Source organism: Monodon monoceros, unplaced genomic scaffold (genome assembly GCF_005190385.1).
Source record: "Monodon monoceros isolate NGI ecotype Baffin Bay Population unplaced genomic scaffold, NGI_Narwhal_1 Super_Scaffold_4, whole genome shotgun sequence".
Taxonomy (NCBI): domain Eukaryota; kingdom Metazoa; phylum Chordata; class Mammalia; order Artiodactyla; family Monodontidae; genus Monodon; species Monodon monoceros.
The window spans coordinates 36,177,502-36,197,720 of NW_021703781.1; the positions used below are offsets into that span (position 1 = coordinate 36,177,502).

The 20,219-nt window shown below is 46.4% G+C and overlaps 1 protein-coding gene across 3 annotated transcripts in view; it reads right to left on the reverse strand.

The window, feature by feature from the left end:
• VSTM4 (V-set and transmembrane domain containing 4) overlaps window positions 1-20,219 on the reverse strand; it is an 86,197-nt gene that overhangs the window by 57,519 nt on the left and 8,459 nt on the right. For all 3 annotated transcript variants that reach the window (XM_029200918.1, XM_029200919.1, XM_029200921.1), the window contains exon 3: window positions 6,125-6,193. In XM_029200918.1, the coding sequence (XP_029056751.1) occupies window positions 6,125-6,193 (69 nt within the window). The remainder of the gene's footprint in view (window positions 1-6,124; window positions 6,194-20,219) is intronic.

Sequence of the window (20,219 nt, forward strand, 5' to 3'; positions counted from 1 at the left end):
TCCTCACGTGGAGGAGAACAGAGAGCAAGCAAGCAAGCTCTCAAGGATCCCTTCTTATAAGGACACTAATCCCATTCATGAGGGCTCCACGCTCATTACCTAATCACCTCCCAAAGGCCCTAGCTCCTGATACCATCACATTAGGGGTTAGGATTTCAACATATGAATTTTAGGGGACACGAACATTCAGATCATGACAATATACATCCACTTCTTAAACTCCAGGGATCAACTTTGTCACCGATCTGATTGATACGATGCCCAAACTGCTCGGAAAGCAAAAGGGAAGCTAGAGTCATGATTTTAATCTTCTATGAAGCAAGAGGCTGCAGATACTTGAACTTAGAAAACGTTTGAACTTAGCAAAAATGTTTCTCTGCTGACAAATTTCTTTAGCCAACAGACATATTCAGTCTGCTCTTAGGTACAAGAAATATAATGATGAACATCCAAAGGTCTTCTCGTCAAGAAATCAGAGGGCTGCATGGTACCTGAACCATAGAAATACGTGTCCAGAACCAGAAACACGCAGAAGAGGGACCCATCCCGGTTGGGGCGGCTGGGAGGGGCTTCCCAGAGGACTGGACCTCTGTGGTGAGTTGTAGTTAAAATAACACAGACAATGCAAAAATACAGAGAGAGAATAAAGAGAGAGAGAGAGAAAAAGTCATCAGCCATCCATCGCTTTGAGTTAACTACTGCTGTACTTTATGATGTATACGTATAATTTTTAAATTAAGATCCTACTGTTTTATATCTTTCTTTTTATTTAAATTTCATTTTCTCATTATGATCTCCTCAAAAAGTGGTTTTAATTTTGAAAACTATGATAAAAGTTTGTGGTATTAATACATCATCATGAGAGACTTAACATCTTATCATTGGCTACTCAAAGTGTTCCGAACGTCCCTATAATAAATGATTCTTTGATGAGTATTCACAACCTTAAACCTTAATGAGTCTCTCACACTGTGTTCTCCAGATTAAAGTTCCTAGAAGTGGAATTGCTGAGTCAGCAAGAATGCACTCGGGACCTAGAGAAGTGGCTGATCAAGTGCTTAAGCTGAAAAAGCAAGCAGTAAGCCTACTGGGGTGGCTGGCTTCCGCGGCGAGCCTGGAGAAGCAGGTAAGGCTATATGGTCAAGGAGAGGGAAGGAGGGGGAATGGGATGGAATCAGACATCTTGGGTTCCCCTGGGAGGCCGGGGATGTCCCTGCCCCTGGAGTGCCTCCCTTGGTCTCAGGTTCAGCCAGCATATTCACTTAAGCTAGTTAAACTAAGTAGAAAACACAACAGGACGAGGTTGCAGGTGAAGGGAGCACTTGCACTAATATTTAGGGAACAGGGCAGGTGGGTGGGAACGAGAAAGAGTGTCCTACAAAGAGAGCAGGAGCCAGGAGCCAGTCACAGGAGCCGAGGAGGACCCAGTGAGAGTTCTAGAAGCCAAGAGAGTAGAATGCTGTAAGAAAGATTCTCTAACAGCATCACGTACTACTAGAAAACCCCCACTGGGATTTCCCACTAGGAAGCTACTGGAAAAGTCCTGGAGGAAAGCCCTTTCAGTGTGATGGGAGGGACAAAGCCAGGTTGCAGGGGTCGAGGAGCTCCATGGGGTATGAGGAGACTACATAGAAATAGAGAAAACTCTCTCCTGTAACTGAGCTCAAAACTGCCTTTCTAAATAGATGCCTGTGTCTCGGATGCGTGGGTCTTGCAACTTAATACAGCAGAGAACTCTGCAAGTGGTCACTCAGGAGACAGGCTTGGGCCTCCATTTAAACAACATGAAATTCCAAGGGACAGAGCAGAGGTCACAGACTGGGACTCAGGACAGGATACAGGACAGGACAGAACACGGAGGACATAAGGCCAGTCCTGGATTTACACAGTGTTGAGCAAACTATTCTGGGAACAGGACTGCAGAGCCATTTCTGGCACCAGAGGCTGGGAAACAATGTGGTCACAGTGCCAGGCAGACAGAACGGGGGCTGGTGGGCGCAGCATCTGCCTGAAAAGGATTCCAGAGATTCGGGCCCCGGGACCAAAAGGCAACAGCAATTTGGCTTCAGTCTTGGGATGGAGAGAAGAACTACCTTCCTAAAGTTTCTGCACTGCTGGAGCGAAGCGACCTAACCCACAAGCTCCCCTCTTCATCAGAACTCTTTCTTTGGTTTCGGGACTGCAGGAACCAAAGGGGGAACAAGGTCGCAGCGAGACTCTCCCACCAGTGTCCCCAGAAGCATGCTGCAGACATCTGTGGCCCACTCTCAGGCAGGAGGCAAGGGGCACCAGGAGGCCCACATGATGGTTTCAGATCACAGCCTCCTCAACGCGCACAGAGGGGGCTCGCCACAGGGAGCCACAGCTGCAGTCATAAAACATCTGGCCTGTCTGGAAGGTTCAGCTACGCTGCCAAGCACACAGGCCCTCCAGGCTGTGGACACCGGCCAGCAGGCACCAGCCGCCCGCACGTGGGTCCCCACAGGCCTAGGATGGATCATGCCTGCTCTATTGTATTCTTGAAGCCACAAGAACATTAAAAGGTGTCACCTTGTAGGAGGAGGAAAAACTCAAGAAGAACACCTGAGTTCCCCTGGATTGGGCAGCAGCCACTACCCCAAGGTGCTGACTTTTTCCTCTGTTCCAATCATTCCTTTGCTGCACAAAGGCAATCTCCCTGCTGTATCTACTCAGAATGCTAAAACCACCTCCCCTTTCTCTGAAAACAAAGGTTAAACCCTGAGCCATTTGAGCCGGGGTCACAAACTCCCAACACTCCAGGGATACATTTTGCCAGCAGGCTAGAGCCAAGCTCTGCCCCGATGACACAGGCAGCCACAGTGCAGCTCCAGACATCGTTCTCAGGCTGGAATACTGGCCCAACGTTGCCCTATCTTCTGTCTTTTCCTTTACCTTTTATGTAAACACCTCTCTAATTATAAATGTGGGCCAGAGGTTTTCAAACTCAGACCCAGCCAAACAATGCTTGCCTGGAGGCTGAATCCAAACCTTCAGGTTCAAATTGAACAAAACATCTGCACTTAACCACATCTGGGCTTAGCTTTTAAAATACCACAGAGCACTCAAAATAATTCTAAAAATCTTGTTATATTCTCCAAATTCACTTGCAGTTCCGTCTTCTGCCATTGGACTTCCAAAGACATTGCTTCGTTGGACTCAATTGCAAGCCGCCATGCAGAAAGTTATCTCCCTGCTGCCCCCGGCCCGGGGCCTCCCTGAAGCAGATGGTGGGGCCGGCAGGCTGGAGTGATGTGCACGTGGCAGGGAGCCCAAGACAAGGTGCACAACGTCTGCATGCCAGCTCCCACCCTCCCAGAAAGCCAGGCCACGCCAGGCAGAGCGGTCCCTGCTCTGCACACCTCTTGCCCGGCAACCCTGAGGCCGGCTGGAGTATTCAGAGCTGCTTTGAAACCCAGTGACCCCAGCATTCCTCAGCACAGGGAAGGAACCCAACTCCCCCCGGACCACTAAACCCAGAAGGTCAGTGTCCATCCTCTACATTTCCAGGGCAACGACAAATACCTAGATCACAGTTATGTTGAGAAAACCTCGTACTTCTACTAATTTTTTTATCCAGCCGGTGATAACATCTTGCTCTGGGAGAAATACCTGAGCAATAGCCTTGAAGGATTTTAACTCACTCCAGCGTCTCACCAAGAGGACTGACAATGCTTTTTTTTGTGTGCTGCAGGCAAACAGCCAGGCCGAGCTAAGCCCCAGGAGGATGGATATCCGTCCTCAAGCCCTGCCGCAGCTCTCCCATCCAGGAACAAAAGGGCAAAGGCCTGGGATCAGGCGCTGGGGAATTTCAACTGTACCCCTGACCTCGCCAACGCTGTGGCTGGGTTAAAAAAGCAAAACCCATAGATGCTGCTGCCGCTGCTGCTGCTGAAATCACAGGGAAAGAGCACTTTGGACACAGCTGCTCTGAGGCAGGATACACAGTGAGAATTCCAATTCAGCCTTCCTAAAGGGGCCCAATTCTCTGTGTTGAGAAGACAGTGCATGTTGGCCTACAGATTTTTTGTAGACTTAGATGGAGAATGACCCTGATATTCTGTAGCTACACATGAATTTAAAAATATCATTAATTATACAAAGCGTTTTAGAGATGCTCATTGTGCCACAAGGCGTGTGTGGACTTTGAAATGCTACAATCCTGCCAAATATATAAAGTCTTGGGTTTTGTACCATAGTATTTTCAAACAGTTCTTGGATCACTTGCACCAGAAACACCTCAAGCCCTGAGGAAGTGCAAATTCTTTTATCTCTTCCTAAATATAATAATCATATTCTTGGTAGGGGGTGGGGCGGGGGGGGCAGCCCAGAGTCTGGGTTACTAACAACCCCCACATGATACCCTCATGCATCTGATGATAAACAGGGCTCCTGCTGTCACATCTGCCAGGGGCCTGCCTTAGGGAGCCCCCAGGACATCTCCAGACTCCCACGTCTTCCCAGTGCCTGGGTCACAGGACAGCCTCAGAAATATGGATACATCAATTGCTTTTTCTACTGCTTCACTTTATGAGGAGGAAAGTCACACATCTCTTTGTTAACAAAGGCATTCACTGAATGAGAGACTAAGGGAGGGAATTGGGGATTATTTTACTTGGAGGTCATCAAGTAAAGAAAAAGCCATCTACAAAATGTGCAGAAGAAAAGGCAGGGAATACAAAGAATCACTGTTAAAGTGCAACCCGAGAAATGCAACATTTATGACTTCAAAACGGAACAATCCTAATGGCCTACCTGAGCGACATCTTATGGTTTGCAAACCGTGTTCATAATTATGGTTACATTTTTCTAAGAGAGAAAGTTCCTCAATCCACTGCTTTTAACTAGCTACTGGAAGACATAGGTTTGAATCCAAGTGCTCTCCCCCAAGGGCAAGTTCCTACACCTGTTGAATTAACAAAAGGTGATGGTGAAGGCCCAAGGCACACGTCTCCTTAGATCCTTTTGGCTAGGTCCATACATCATCAAAAAATGCAATGCCTTCACAAGATGTAATCCTTCACAGTTTCTTGATCACATCTTAACATTAATCTGTTGTGTTTTGTTTTTTTTTACTGATCAAAGGTTCTCCCTGAGAACTCACAAAATACATTCTTTCATTGCTTATGGTCATAATCCTCAACCACTTTACAATAACAATTTCTGTGAGTTTTCCATACACTAAGGCCATATACTTTCTCAGCCTCGACACTCTTGACTTTTGGGGCCAGATAATTAATTCTTTGTTGTCAGGGCTGACCTGTGCATTGGAGGATGTGTAGCAGCTTCCTTGGCCTCTACCCAATAGGTGCCAGTAGCACCATAATGCTAGTCGTGGCAACCAAAAATGTATCCAGTCATTGGCAAATGTTCCCTAGAGGGATAAACTCACCTCCTGTTGAGAATCACTGCTCTAAGGCTCCACTCTGAGTGTACTTCAGAATCACTCATGAGTCTTGTTAAAACCCAGATTGCTGAGTACCACCCCCTGAGATTCTGATTCCATAAGCAAGGGTAACACTCAACACAGTGCATTTGTAACAGCCTTCCAAGTGGTGCTAATGCTGATGTGATGCTGATGCTGGTGGTCTGGAACCAGTTTTGGAAAACACCTCCCTAAGGTCATGGCTGCACGCTGGCAACCCGTGAAGAGCTTTTAACAAGTTACAACTTAATCAGAATCTCCAGAGATGTGGTGCAGGCGTTAGCATTTTTAAAGCTCCCCAGTGATGCTAACATGGGTTGAAAATCAATTGCTTAAGGTTTACAGATGTTTCCAGAATCCCAAACTCCTTAAGAAACCTGAGATAAAATTAGTCACAGTGGATGTAATTTGCATTTTTATATTACTTGAAGATCCCTCCCTCGTATCACCTCGGAGCAGAAATTCTGGCACAAAACAAACAACCCCAAAGTATGCAGACTGGAGCTTTCATGTCTGCTTTTTCAAAATCTGTGGGCTGATACCACCAGGGATTTCCAACCTACTCTTGAGTAAGTTTAGGGCAAGAAAACCATTTGATATTAGGGGAAAACTAAGAAGTCTATTCCTTTCCTATTATCTAAAAGTGAGGCTGCATCTTATAATAAAGAAATAAGCAATTACCTTCAAAAAATGCCCAGGTCTCTTTCTTTTTCTCAAACGATGAATCTTCAGACGCTTTCAGGGAAATTACTGTAAGACAAAAAAGAAATGGCATAACATGAAGTGGAGTAGCTTATGGACCTAGCCCACCTCAGTCCAAAATAATATCATATGGTATATATGGCACTTACATTTATAAAGTAATTTTCATATTTGCAAAAACCACATTTAATTGTCACAACCCACAAGCCAGGGGAAGGTGCAATGACTTACATATAACAAGTAAGAGACCAGAGAGGGGAATTAAGTTGCTGGTACTGAGTCCAGTAGAAGCCTCACTCACCCCATATATTTGCAAAATAAAGAGTTCCCCAGTGGGAATTCCAAGAACCAAAACATTTTTTATTTTACCGTTTTAGTGGACATCTTTCCAAAATGTAGTGTACTTGCCTGGGTATCCCTAGATAGAGAAGCCTGAGGTCATCTGATGACTCAGGGTCAGTGCTCTGAGCACATTCTCCATGTAAGACAGTCACAGAGCTGCAAGCATCTGATTTTGAGATTATTTTGTCTGCTTTCAGTCAGTGGTTGAGCACTGAATTCACTGTGCCTGCTTTCGATTGTCAGGGAAACAGAATTGAGTTACACTATGTCAAACCTTGAACATCATACTAAAGAGTCTGGAAACATGGGAAGGTTCCACATACAGGGCTAACATAATCATAGGCAAAAATCAAAAAAATTAACCTGACAGAAAAATGTAAAATGTCAGGGAATGAGAGTATTGCCCAATAGAACTTTCTGAGATGATGGAAATGTTCTGTGTCTGCAAGGCACATACAGCTGCCACTGGCCACACGTTTTTATTGAGCATGTGAAACGTGGCTTATCCACATGGGACTAAGAAACTGAATTTGTAACTGTATTTCATTTTAATTAATTTAAATTTAAATAGCTACATTTGATCAGTGGCTACCACACTGAAGAGCTCTAGAGAAGAGAATCTCTAAGACCCAAATAACAAGACAAAGGTGGCTAGAATAAAAATTGAATCAATATGAGAGGTAAGGAGTATGGCAAAGATGGTCGGGAACTTTATTTACTGCCCCTCCCACATACTTTTATATTATTATTGTCATGGATTCCAATTCTGAATTTTCCATCTTTATTTTTCTCCAGGCCTTGCACTGGGTATTTCCATTGATCTACCACACAGATCACTAATCTTCTCTTCACCTGTGTCTAACCTGCTGTTAAAGCCATCTCTTAAATTTAAGATTTCATTTATGGATTTTTTTCAGTTATAGATCATCCACTTAATTCTTTTTATATATCCTAGCTCTCTGATGAATTTATCCAGCATGTTATCTAATTTTTCAACCATATTTATCACATTATTTTAATGTACATGAATGATATCTTTCACATCTGCATTGCCCATAGGCTTATTTTTATTACCCATTTTTGATTTTGATCTTGTCCCTTGATGTGCCTGGTAATTTTTTAATTGAATGCCAGAGGTCATATATGGAAAATCATGTAGATTCGAGATAAAATTTTATTTTCCTTGTAGGAAATTAGAGTAGGGGGATGATCACCTAATCCAATGAGGATATGAACTGTTTAGAAGCTGGGTTTCAGTTTTTATAGGATATGGTTTCTCTCTGGTTTGCCCTAACTTCAGGGATCCCCAGTAGAAAGCCTCAAGTATTTATTATAGCGCTTCCAATTTTCATCTCACTGATAGAACTCTGCTCTATCAGAGGCTCTGCTTGCCTCCTAAACAACCTGATTGTCACTTTCTGCATAACTTTTCTCAACAAGCACTGCGAAAAGACAGCTAAATTTCTTAAAGAGTTAAGCGGCTCTGACAATTGGTCTCATTCACTGCTCTTGTCTGCACTCTATCTATACAGTCCTTCAGAGGACAATTCAGGTAGCTGAGGCCCATATGCACGCAGACAACTGTGTAATACAAATATACTTAAGAAATATAAATATATAATTAGAAAAGCTGAAATACAGATTTTTTTTCAGCATTTCTAATTGTTCTCAGAAGGAGGGCTCTGTTCTGTGGGAAAGAACCCCTCTCCCAGTAGAACCTAAATTCCTCAAAACCAGAAGCTGGTCTTCTACCTCAGTATCACCATCTTGGTAGGTGGTAGGTGCCCAGTAAATAAATGAATGATCTATTTCTTCCTGACGGCCCCTCAAAGGAAGAAATCTGGACATCCAGGAATGAACTCTTACTGGACAGCTGGTCTTGTGTGTGATATTAGACATGTCAGACAATTCATCCATCACCTTTCCTGCTTAATTTGCCCCACCCACAGCTCCTGTAATCTGCTCACTGCCAGAGCAACCGATCAGATTCCCCCATCAAGAATTTAAACTAAGAAACAGAGTACATATGGTGGTTGTAGGCCCTGGGGTTGAAAAATCCTGTGGACTCTGGGGTGGGCAGCCGTGTTTGGCAAACGGAGCTGAGGGCAGAACCTGCAGGAGAAAGGTGGAGGTGGGAGGATTTGACCTTGATGGCACTCTGGGTACCAAGGGGGCTGACGTGTTATTTGCTGACCTTGCATTGCATGAGCTCCATATCCTTCAACCATCCCCACCTCTCTTCTGAATTAGCTTGAATGGGTTTTCATCTTCAACCAATTAAGCCTAGGCTGCGATAACCGCAGAGTCCTAATGAAGACAATATCGAAATGAGAAAGAAGTGGACCTCTGAGGACTGTAGTTTTCAGGAGATCAGGGATGCCCAGCATGGTCCAGAGCCTTACTACTCCAAGTGTGGTCCATGGGCCAGCAGCATCAGTGTCACCTGGGTGCTTGTCAGAAGTGCAGGATTGTAGGGGACCCAACCCAGATCTACTGGATCAGAATCTGCTTTTAAACCCAGGTTCCCTGGATGAATTATATGCACTTTAAAGTGTGAGATGCACTGATGTACACCGGGTTGAGTTGCCATTTGCTGGTTATGTAACCTTGGGCAAGTCACTTAACTTCCCACTGCCTGAGTTTCCCCATTTGTTATGCAGAGATGATAATAAGTTCAGGGTGAGTGTGAGAACCAGATGGGTTAATATATGTGAAATACTCAGAACAGTGCCTGAGACCTAGTGAGCCATTTTTATCCACAGGACCTTAGCTCCGTAAGACAGGGATTTGGTCTATTTTATTCACTGCTCTAATTCCCACACCTAAATTCTAGCATGGTCCTCTGCTATCAGTCCTTTGCCTGAGAATGTGAATCTCCAGTTGTCCAAATGGTCCATAAGAGTTCCCTGACCCTGTGGCTAAACGTCTGCAACTCAGTCGGGCTGCTACCATTCCAGCAAAGGCCACTGCCTTTGGACCACTTTTGATTCATCTTACATTTTTTAATTTCAGAAGCTGTGGGCCCTTGATCTAGTCCAATTACAATTCCCTTTGCCTTATGTGGGACAGAAGGCAACAAGGTCTCCCCAGTGGAGTTACGGAGATGGGTGTTGAAAGAGCCAACAAGCTGGGATTCAAAGCTAAGGGGGCTCTAAGCAAGGAATTCACGGAGGTTCCTCATTTCTCTCCCGTGCAGCTGTTTTATGGGAAAGTGCAGCAACTCTGTTTGGCATACGATGATCAGCAACACCAGCCATAATCTTATCTGTTCCTACAAGAAAAATTTTTACATGAACTCTGCCAGAGCTTTTGAAATTTTCCCAAGGTTCCACGGAGCTATCTTGTTTCAGCTGCTAATCCCGTGCTGTCTCAAAATGAATGCGATACATTGTCAAGCCACACGTCTGCGTCCACAGACCATGGCCAATGCCCTGCTCAAGGTGGCCTCTGTCTTGCCGCATGCTCTGAGCCCAGCCTCTCAGCCAAGAGCTAATGTGGGGGTGGGTAGTGGGCACCCCCTTGGGAAGGTCCATTACTCCAGCTGCTGGGAGTGATGCCAGCCCTGCTTCCCGGGGAGCCTTGCCTCTTCCATCCTTCCTGCATCCAGAGGTCCCGTGAGGGAGGGCGGTACCGGGACCACCTCCTCCCACAGGGTGTGGGGCCTGGGAGGAGGGTAGTGCAACTGATCAGAGAAGCAGAAGGAAGCCCAGTTTGGCCTCAGCACCAAACCACTCTTCTCAATACAGCTTTATCAGGAAGTAGGCATTTTGATTTCTGACTCCTGTGCACATTCATCAATCGGTCTGGGCCACAGTATAAAAGAAGAGGAAAGAGCGCCAAAAGCTAAGTCATCAACTGACCTACTGACTGCTTTGTAATTTCCTGGGGACCCCGGCGCCCAGTGCGCAGAGCATGGCTGACCTTCTTGTGAGGTGGTGGCCCGGATAACTGAGCAGCAGGCCGTCCTGGGTCCCTCCCCGAGAGAGCAGAATCCAATGAAATCTAAGAAGGGGTGGGGTGTGAGAGCCACCACGTCTCGGGCCTCTGGGAAGAACCGGTTGAAAGTGCTGCAGGATCAAACAGTCTGGAAGAACACAGCCCAGAGGCACCGAGACAAAACGATCCTATCAGCCTCATGTCTGGAGGAAGCAGGTTGGAAAGAAAGAATCTTAGTCAAGTCCCCTTTGCTGGGACCTGAGGGGAAACCATCACTCAGAGAGGTGTGAAAACTGAGACCCTTGATTTCTGACTTGGACAGACCATCCCACTGACTCCCCTGGGGAGGGCATGTTTCACAGGCTGTGGCAGACCATGTCCCCTGAGTTCACGCCAAAGACCCTATGACAATGCCCTCCAGCTGAGGGACCTCCTGTTTCCTTCCTGGTCTCCTGTTCACTGATGATACAGAGCATTTACCTGAGCCTGCGCTGAAGGACTGACCCCCGTCATCCAGTGAACAGATGGCTCATGATTTTTAGAGGCCCTGGGAAGGCTTCCCTTCTCCCAGTATTCTTTCCTGTCTGCTCACCTATGCCTCCAGTTCCTTTAACAAAGAATCCTATAATTAAAGGGGCTTAAATTGCAACCATGGGTTACACCCAAAGTAGGGTGCACCTTTCTGACACAGAACACCTTCCGGAAGGCAGAGGGTGTTGGAGAGGAGTGCAGGGAGGGCCCTGGAACAGACAGAGGAGTGAGGAAGCCGCACGGGGCAGCGGCACGGATGCGGGAAAGACTGGCCCTGAGTTTGAGAGACACACCTTCACCTTCCTATTTCTACTACCGGTCAGGCTAGGCTGAAGCATTCTCCAGGATTCTATAACTCCTGATGGTAGAGGGTGTTGCCTTCACCGAGCACCTGAAGACCAAGATTTCTAAAACTTTACTGTGGGGGAGAATTACTTAGGCCTCTTGTTAAAATGGGGATTCCCAGGCACGACCCCTGAGCTTCTGGTTCGAGGAATTTGGGTAGGGCCTGGGAACCTGCATGATTAGGGAGCACACAGTCATGGAAATTCTGAGACTTGAGGTCCCAGGACCCCACGTGGAGAAGCCCTGGCTCACATACCCCTACTACAGACAGCAGTGGGCACCAAGTCCCAAGAGACATGGGAGAGGGGATTCAGGTCATGAGGAGCCAGATCCTGGGCCTCAATCTCCCATCCAGTCTAGGTTGGGGTCCAGCACTCAGAACTCAACCAATGCTCTTCAATTTAATCCAGGGAAAAGGAGAGTAACAGCAAAACCTAAGGAATAAGCCTATAACATAAGTGTTGTTTACAAAGGACTCCCAAAGGCCCCTTACTAACATGTCTCAGAGCAGAGGAATACAAGGTGAAGAACACAGCTTTCAAGAAAGTTGTTTTCAAAAAAGCAGACTGTCTATAAGGGCTGATGCGTCTCCCCAAGTGGCCGACTCAAACTTGGAAACTAGACAGAATTTGAGTCAGAGAGACCTTCCTCCAATGATTCTCTAATATTCCACACCCTCTGTCCCTGCTGAACACATTGCCTTAGAACGTATCACTATGCTTTACTCATTTCTCCGGTTCATTGTCTGTCTCCCCCAGCAGAAGGGAAGTTCCATGCGGGTTGGAATTGCATCTGTTTTCACTTCCCAGAATCCTTCTTGGCCCATAACAGGTCCTAGTTAAGTTGAGCGCACAAATGAATGGAATGAATACGATGCTGTATTGGTGGATCAAGGTCTCCCAAAGAAAGCTTGGTGCTGGGACAAACTTATATTGTGGAAGGCTGGGAAGAAAGCCCAGGGCAGGGGACCCTGGCCTACCCAGCACCTTCCTTCCCATGGAAGACCTGTCTCAGAAGCGGGGGGAACACACTAGCTCACCAGGCCTTCAGGGCCGACTTCTCTGCAGCGCTCTAACTTTGGAGCTGCATGCTTTGGGTCTGTCGTGATTTACTTTACAGCCTCTGAGTTCTTAGTTTCTAACAGAATGGAAGCCGGAAGCCCAGAAACCTTAAGCATAAGATAATTAAGCTCTTTTGAGTTGAAAGGAGAGGGGCAGAAGTTTAAGGGCCTGGATCTTGCATGTAGACCTTGCTAATGTGCACCCAGGGGGTGTAGAAAGCTGGAAAGCGGACACACCCTACCTCAGTTTCCTCAGGCAGCATTCTGCACACATCAATGGGAAAGGAAAATCTCCAAGGACCAGAAGAGGCTGGGGATATGAAATATGCACAAGAAGAGACCCTTAAATAAAGAGGAGTCAACACTTTTGCTCCAAATTCAAAAATTAATATAGTCAGTTCACTGGCCCTTCTTATTCAATCATCAGATGGTCTCCCAAGGAAGAAGCTGAATGTAGCTGCGTCCCCACTCTTTATAACTGGGTCAGTGCTCTCAAGAAAGGCAACTACAGCCCAGAGAGACACAGAGAACTGCTCTGTTTCTGCTTTCAGAAGTTTGCCTATTGCTTCCTTTTCCCCTTGCCCTTCCAAGACTCAGGCCAAAGGCAGTCTCTCTTGGGGCCTGGACAAAGCCATATATGTGACTAGGACCTCTGAGCGACTTGCACTGATGGAACAGCTGATGAGAAACGGAAAAGCTCCAGCTTTGTCTATTTTAAGCCACTTTTTCCTTTGCTTTCACTCTAAGACAAATTCTAGAAAACAAAGCAAAAAAGCAAACGAAAAACCATGTTAAACGGACTCCCCATTGTGACAAGGCAGTTAGATAAGAACTTCACATTCTGAGACGGAATCTGCTGCAGAGTACAAAGGCCATGTGTATGTCCCCACGTAGCGGTTAGGAAATACTAAACCTTAGGGCTTGGTAACGGGCCCTCTCCAGACACAACCCCAGGGTAGATCTGTATATTACTCTCTTGCTACCACCTTCCACTCCTTGTTGCCATTAATTAAAATGGCATCACACCAAAGAGTTTGGATCACTCATCAGTCCTTCACCTAAAAATTTCGTGACGGAGCCCTTCTGTGTACCACGCATATGTCAGGCATGTGGCTGCATTTAAGAAGAATCTGGCAGGGTCCCTGGAGTCCAGGTCCCCGGGCAGGGCCACCACGCCAAACTTTCCTCTTATCACTGCCCACCTTAGCCCTTACCAATCACAAACATGCATCCAACTCCGCTAAGGTATTTGCAAATCCCTCTTCTCCTTCATCCATACCTTTGCTCCAGCTGTTTCATCTCCTGACATGGCACGGCCCATAGTCGTCACATCCCTCCACACCCTGTGGTCCCAGCGGAACGCCACATCCTCCAGGTGGCCTTCTCCTATTCCCCAAAGAATGTAACCTTGTCTTTCGCTGACTCCCCCGTACCCGCTTCACCCTCTTGTATGGCCTTTTCATACTCTCTATTAGCTTTGTCGATAATGTCTACCAAACCTATACCCATATTGACATATGTCTCCTCCTCCAGACTGTGAGGCTGGGGACCCCAGAGGGAGGGGATCAAACCTCCCCACGCATAACTCTCTTTGGGCAAAGCACAGGGACCACAGGCTCATAAACTGGGGCTTCATTCATGGGGCTGAGCTTAAATTCCAATCTCTTAAACTCTTCCAAGAACATGGCAGCCGCAAGGAGCGTAGATACAATGAAGAAGTGTTTGAAGTGGTGTTTAAATTACACTCCAGTTGTCAATTTGTTCCTTTTGAGTATAGGACCTGTTGACACTTTAAACATCATGATGTGAGCTTGCTTAATTGAGCAGTAGCACTAAATGTTTCGTTAATCTCATTCCTAATTATCTGTTCCACGTTTCTGGAGAAAAAGGAATTCTTTAATTTCTGCCACTGAAACTTGAAATATCGGTTCCCTGTGGTGGTACTTTCAGATCCAATTATTAAATTCCCTCTAATATTTGGGGTTAAACAGATAAGAAATTATATTATAATTTCATCTTTGCCCCCAAATACTTTTCAGGGTAAACAGAGTTTTCTATTTGCTTTGTCCACTCCTAACATTTAAAGCTCACTTATATAATCTGAAGTCAAAGAACAATTTGGCTTGTTAAAATATGTTGTTTGGGGTCAGACTGAAATACTGTTTAAATTGCAGCAGACAGCCCTTGCAAATTGCTTCTCTTATTAGCATTTTCACCGTTGATGAAAACATCTCCATCTGAAAAGATGGAGATTCGGTTCTGCTCAGAACATCAGACTGCTTCTGAGTCATTGGGTGGCAGAACTGTGCTGAAAAGCCATTGAGGATAATTTTGTACGAGGCCTGGGGAATGGGGAATCCAAGCGGTTGTACCCCTAAGACAAGAAGCTTAAAATGAATGACAATGTCACTCTTGAGAACCCCGGGGGGCTCACACTCCCTGGTGCCAAGGGCGCATGTGGTGCCCTCAAGCAAAGCACCAAACTGGCCATGTCAGAGCTCAACAACTGTTAGGGACATGTGGCACCCAGGACCGTGCCGCAGCCTGCCCTTGACCGGGAGCCCCAGGGACTCTCAGGCTTCATCCCGGAAATCCTCCTGAAGAAAATCCAGGCTTAGGAACTGGTCCAACCTCCCATTCCCACACCCACGCCAGGGCCGTCCTTGCGCTTAGAACTCTCCAGGGTCTGCGTGTCCTGGGAGGGACCAGGCCACATCAGTGCCTGAGGAGGACAGGTATGGGGGGGGGGGTCACAGGGACATCAAGCAGGATGGAGAAGGCACAAAGGTAGGGAGACCCCCAAAGCTTGGGGAGCAGAGACAGCAAAGGGAGGTCAAGGGATTACTAAAGAAAGCGGGCACAAAACACAATGGGCAAGTGCCTGGACACGGGGACGTGGGGCAGACAGGGTGAAGGGCGTGTGGAGAGGCAACAAGACCTGCCCGTACCAGCTCAGGGAAGACGGCGGGCTTAATTTAAACTGCACGCCTGAGGCGTAGCAAGTACCAGTCAGCGCTGAGTGCGGAAAACAAACGCAGGGTCAGACACTACCTCTGTGTCTACGGGGACAGGGTAAAGCAAACTTCAGAAAGTATCACAATTTGCCAAAAAATTGACCACAAGTAGCTATCGGACTGCTTCTGAAATAATGAAAGTGCTTTTGCACCTATAGGACAGATGTTGGCCCCCTAAAATAGCAAGCTTCGACTCGATTCGAAAGTGATACTGGAATTTACCCCAAAGAGAACAGCTTGTCTTCACGTCTAGGGACGTGTTATGCTCTCAGGACGTGTCAGGACAGAAATCCTTTTTTACGTTGTTGGACCCAACTACTTAAAAAGCAAAGCTGTTAGTTATTTCTTTTGGCCTAAAGGAACCAAGAACATTTGGAAAACTCTGCACTAGTCTATCTGTGAAGCCTCCAGCTCAGAAAACCTTGAACAACCCAAGCATAAATAAGGCACCCCTTAGAGAGAGACCCCGCTGAGCAGCTCTGTCTCCCTGTTGGAAATTACCCCGAACCCCTGCTCGTGCCCTTTATTTCCATCCTGACTTCCCTGTTCCACCAACTCCAGCCTTGCTCAGCCTGCTCAGCGCTAGGGACAGGGCACTCAGGACCTGACCTCCCCAAAGTCTTGGGTTCAGGCAGGGCAGGCCCACGCAGTTCACTTCCTCCTATCTCACCTACAGCGAGACCCAACCCTGCATCTCACCTGCTCATGATAAACGAGCCAGAAGCTGTTACCTAAAGATGGTTGTCACCAGAAAGGAGGACACAGGGCTCACCAGGCTGCCAGGCTGCCAAGGTCAATGCACCTCATTCCTGCCTGGAACACTGTGCACCTCTAGATTTCCCAAAGATTGACTTTTTGCACTCCTGGGAAGAAGCTGCTACATCTTCGCTCTGCAGTGTTGCTCTCCTACTGAAAACACCTTGCCTTTTCCAGACCACCAGAGGGCTGGCCCAGAGGAGCCCATTCCAAACACCAAGTCTGCTGCCCCGAATATTGGTGTTTCCCAGGGCTTCACCCTTGGCCCCTGCCCCTTGGGGATCCCCTTGGGGATCTTACCCACCCCCATGGTTTCACCTGCCTGACTCAGAATCAGTTCTCACTGCCCAGATCAGATGGGCGCTTCAGCTCTACATTTCTGCGTGCTTACTGGACATCAGTGCAGGATGGCCTCCAGCCAACCTCACTCTCAATTCCTCTGTGGCCAGCTTCATCTCTCATGTTCCCTTTGTCAGCCGTGGGCACCATCCTGCACACAGTGAGTTAGACTCCTGGGTATCATCCCAAAGCTTTCTCCCTTACTTGCACCCAGTTATTCAAAACTTATTTGACCTCCAATGTCTCTCCATTCCTACTGCCAAACTTCGCAACATTTCAAGCCTGGGAAAATACAAAAGACTCTGCCTCTTCACCCTGTAGTCTGATTCCCCCAAATCCATGTCTCAAGCAGCCAACAGAGGGGTCTGTCAAGACTTTAAACGCTTCTCGGGGTTTCCAAGGACTAAAGCAGAGATTCCCCAAAATGCCTGATGATAAATCATCTAGGCTGGATGTTAAATATTAAAATTCCAACCCAGACCTAATAGACTAGAATCTCCAGGGAAGATGCTTGGGAATCTGCATGTTAACAATGGCCCTGGAGATTCTTATCATTAGGCAAGGTTGAGAATACTGGCCTACAAAATCAAGTGTAAATTCCTTAATATTCAGTACAGGCCCCTCCACTATCAGCCCTGCCTGCCTCCCCTCGTTACCCACTGCTGGCCTGACATTCCAGTTCAGGCTCCAGCAGTCCTGACCCACGGCTGTAGGGCCCTCCATCCACTGATTTACCGTCCCCTCTGGCTCCCTGCCCCACGTAAACAGCCAGTGTCCGCTCAAGCACTGCCCCCTGCCTCATCCTTAGGGGCCCTCCTGTGCGTGTGCACAATGCTCCATGCACACCTTTATCACTGCACCTGACTCCATGACATCGTATCTGTTTCTGTATCTGCCACCCTCTAAACAGATCCGTCCCTGTGTCCCCAAGTTTCCAGCAGAGCAGATGTACCATAAAATAAATGCCCACTGAGTGAGGGATAAATGAATCTACCGAGCACTGCAGGACACTGCAGTCCATATTATTTTCCAATGTAATGTATTCGCTGAGCCCAGCAAAGCTTCCTCAGCTGAACTGATCATCTCTCTGAAGGCTGCCACTCATTTCCTCATCATGTTTGCTACTCTTCTCTAGACTGAATCTATCTTTCTGAAAGTGAGGTTCCCCAAACGGACGGTGTGGTCCACATTAGTGTCTCCCCAGCACAGTACACATGACACAACCAACTTCCTTCTCAGGGACACCAGGCCAACTTACTGTATGCGGATGGAAATAACACAGGCTGTTCCTGCTGCCATATCACCCTGCAGATGCGCATCTAATTCACCACCGACATCACCAAAGTCCCTTCACAGAGAGCCTCCCGTTGACTCTCCAACACTGCCTGTGATTCGTTTTCCCCAAATGTATCACTCTGCCATTTTCCAAATTGAATCTCATTCTGGTATTTCCTGCTCGTATTTCTTACCTCCCTGGATTCCCTTTTCATTATGTTTTACTCCTTGCTGATGTTAAGAACTTCCCAATTTTGTACTTTCTGTAAAGTTCATTAAGGTGATGTGTGCCCCCTTTTCAATGTCATTGATAAAACAATTAAATGAAATCAAACCTAACATCAACCCTCCTGGAAACCGCTCCAGAGGGTTCCAACACCATGTGTCACTTAGGGCTTTTGGATCCACGTCCTCTGCGGGCAGGGCTTCTGGCTCAGTGAAATGGTCACATGGCATAAGCAACTGAAGAAACTGTGTAACATTCCTTGCCTTTCCTTCTACCTCTGTGTGATAAAAATGACACTAAGTTCACGTGGTATGACAGGTTCTCTAAAATAAGCCAAGCGTGACTCCACTGTCACCCAGAGGATCACACATTTTCATTCTTCATTATTTATCATATCGTTTGGTACCAACAACACTGAAGTCAGGAGCTCTCCCCACCCACGATCTCATACATATGCGGTTTCCAGACAAACCCCAATTTACTACTTCCCCATTCTTCAAAATCCCCAATTCTCCATCATATTTTAATAATTTGCACAGTTAAAACATAAAATGGCAACTTATGCTTTGTCCCAAATTAATATAGCCAATATTTTTTTAGCCCCATACTTTCAGAGGTGTCTTCAGGAAAAAAGTCATGACAAATTTATTTATTAACATAGTTTTTTTCCCCAATAATTGCTACTTTTTTTTTTTTTTCACCACACACACACATGTTCAAGGACTTACTCTGATTTGGGGGAAACTCAAAAACACACAGAGTAAAATAAAGCAAGTAACACTGCAATTATGGGGGCAAATTGTTATTTGGTCTGTTCTTAAATTTCTGTTCCAGTTTCTCATTTTGCATGACACTGGTAAAGCACTCTGCAAGCACGTGGCTAATGAGCTGGACTTCGTCAGGAGCCAGCATCTCGGGGACCAGCAGGGATGCGACAGGCTGCAGTTTACACACAATTCCCTGGACACGCCTTGTAACTCCACCCCTTCCTCTTCCACTCATAAGAGCAAATCAAAGTACCGAGAAGTGGGGAAAAGAGATTAGTTCCACTGAAGTCTTAAGAACCACCTCAGGTTTTTGCAGCACGTACCCAAATAAAGGTTCTAGAAGGAACCCAGCTTCATTCACTGAAAGTAGATGCACATGAAATAACGGACTTGATGACGGCACTCACTTGAATGTAGGAAATCCTTTTACCTATTCTAACTGGCAGAGCGGTCGTCACTGCCGAGAGATTTACTACACGGCTCCGGAATACACCCAGACATAAAAATTAAAAGGGCATATATAAGATCTTATGTTTCAGAGCCAAGTAGTATCCAGAGTGGATTCCCTCCTTAGCCTGTGGTCATCCGATGTACTCTTCTATTTTCTGTGCCAAAATACATATTTATATTAATAGTCATTTGTTTTCCTGAATTAATTTGCTTAAGGAGAAAAAGCACACAACATTTCAGATGATATATCATTCCGTGCTTAAGAACATTAAAATAAGCAAACTCCAAAGACAAATGAAGTTGGACTATCCATGTAAATTATTTACTTTAACATATAGGATATTAAAAATGCCTATTCACAACTGAGTTTTATCCCTTCGACAACATCACTAATGCCTTTAATATTATATGACATGTATACAACAAAATTAGATTCTTTTTCACACTTGGGATCATCAGCTTTACTCTGTGATTCTCTTGATCTTCTACCAGACCACATTCAGGTTCCAAGCACTCAAAGATGTAATTTTAGTACACAGTAGCCAGTCTTATTAAAATTGTGAGAGGTGTCTTCTTGAATGGAACTTCAGTGGCAAAAAATGATAGCCCTCAAATATGGCACTGGGTAGCTAAGTTGTTCCGGAACGCGGCCCACGCCTCCTATCTGTCTCCAGGAAGGGAAGGCCACCTCTGGTCCCTTGCCCACTTTCGGATGAATTTCTCAGTGAGCTGTTGCCGGAGGCTTGGATCAGTTCCTCTGGGCGATGGGTCAGAACCACTGAGGCTGCCCTGCTCTGAGGCCTGGCAACTCACATCAGGCATCACGACCTCCCAATGCGGGCCTCCTCCCATAGGTGCCCGGCACCCTGCCAGGCAAAGCGATCAAGGCTGTGCAGACCTGAGCTGGAGGCAAAGAACACAGCCAGACCAATCTTTCAGCTGCAAAACAGGTTTTGGCCAGGGGTGGGTTGGGTGGCATGGGGCCAGACACTTGTCCCTTTCTGTTCAGCCTTCCACGCCTATAATACAAGTC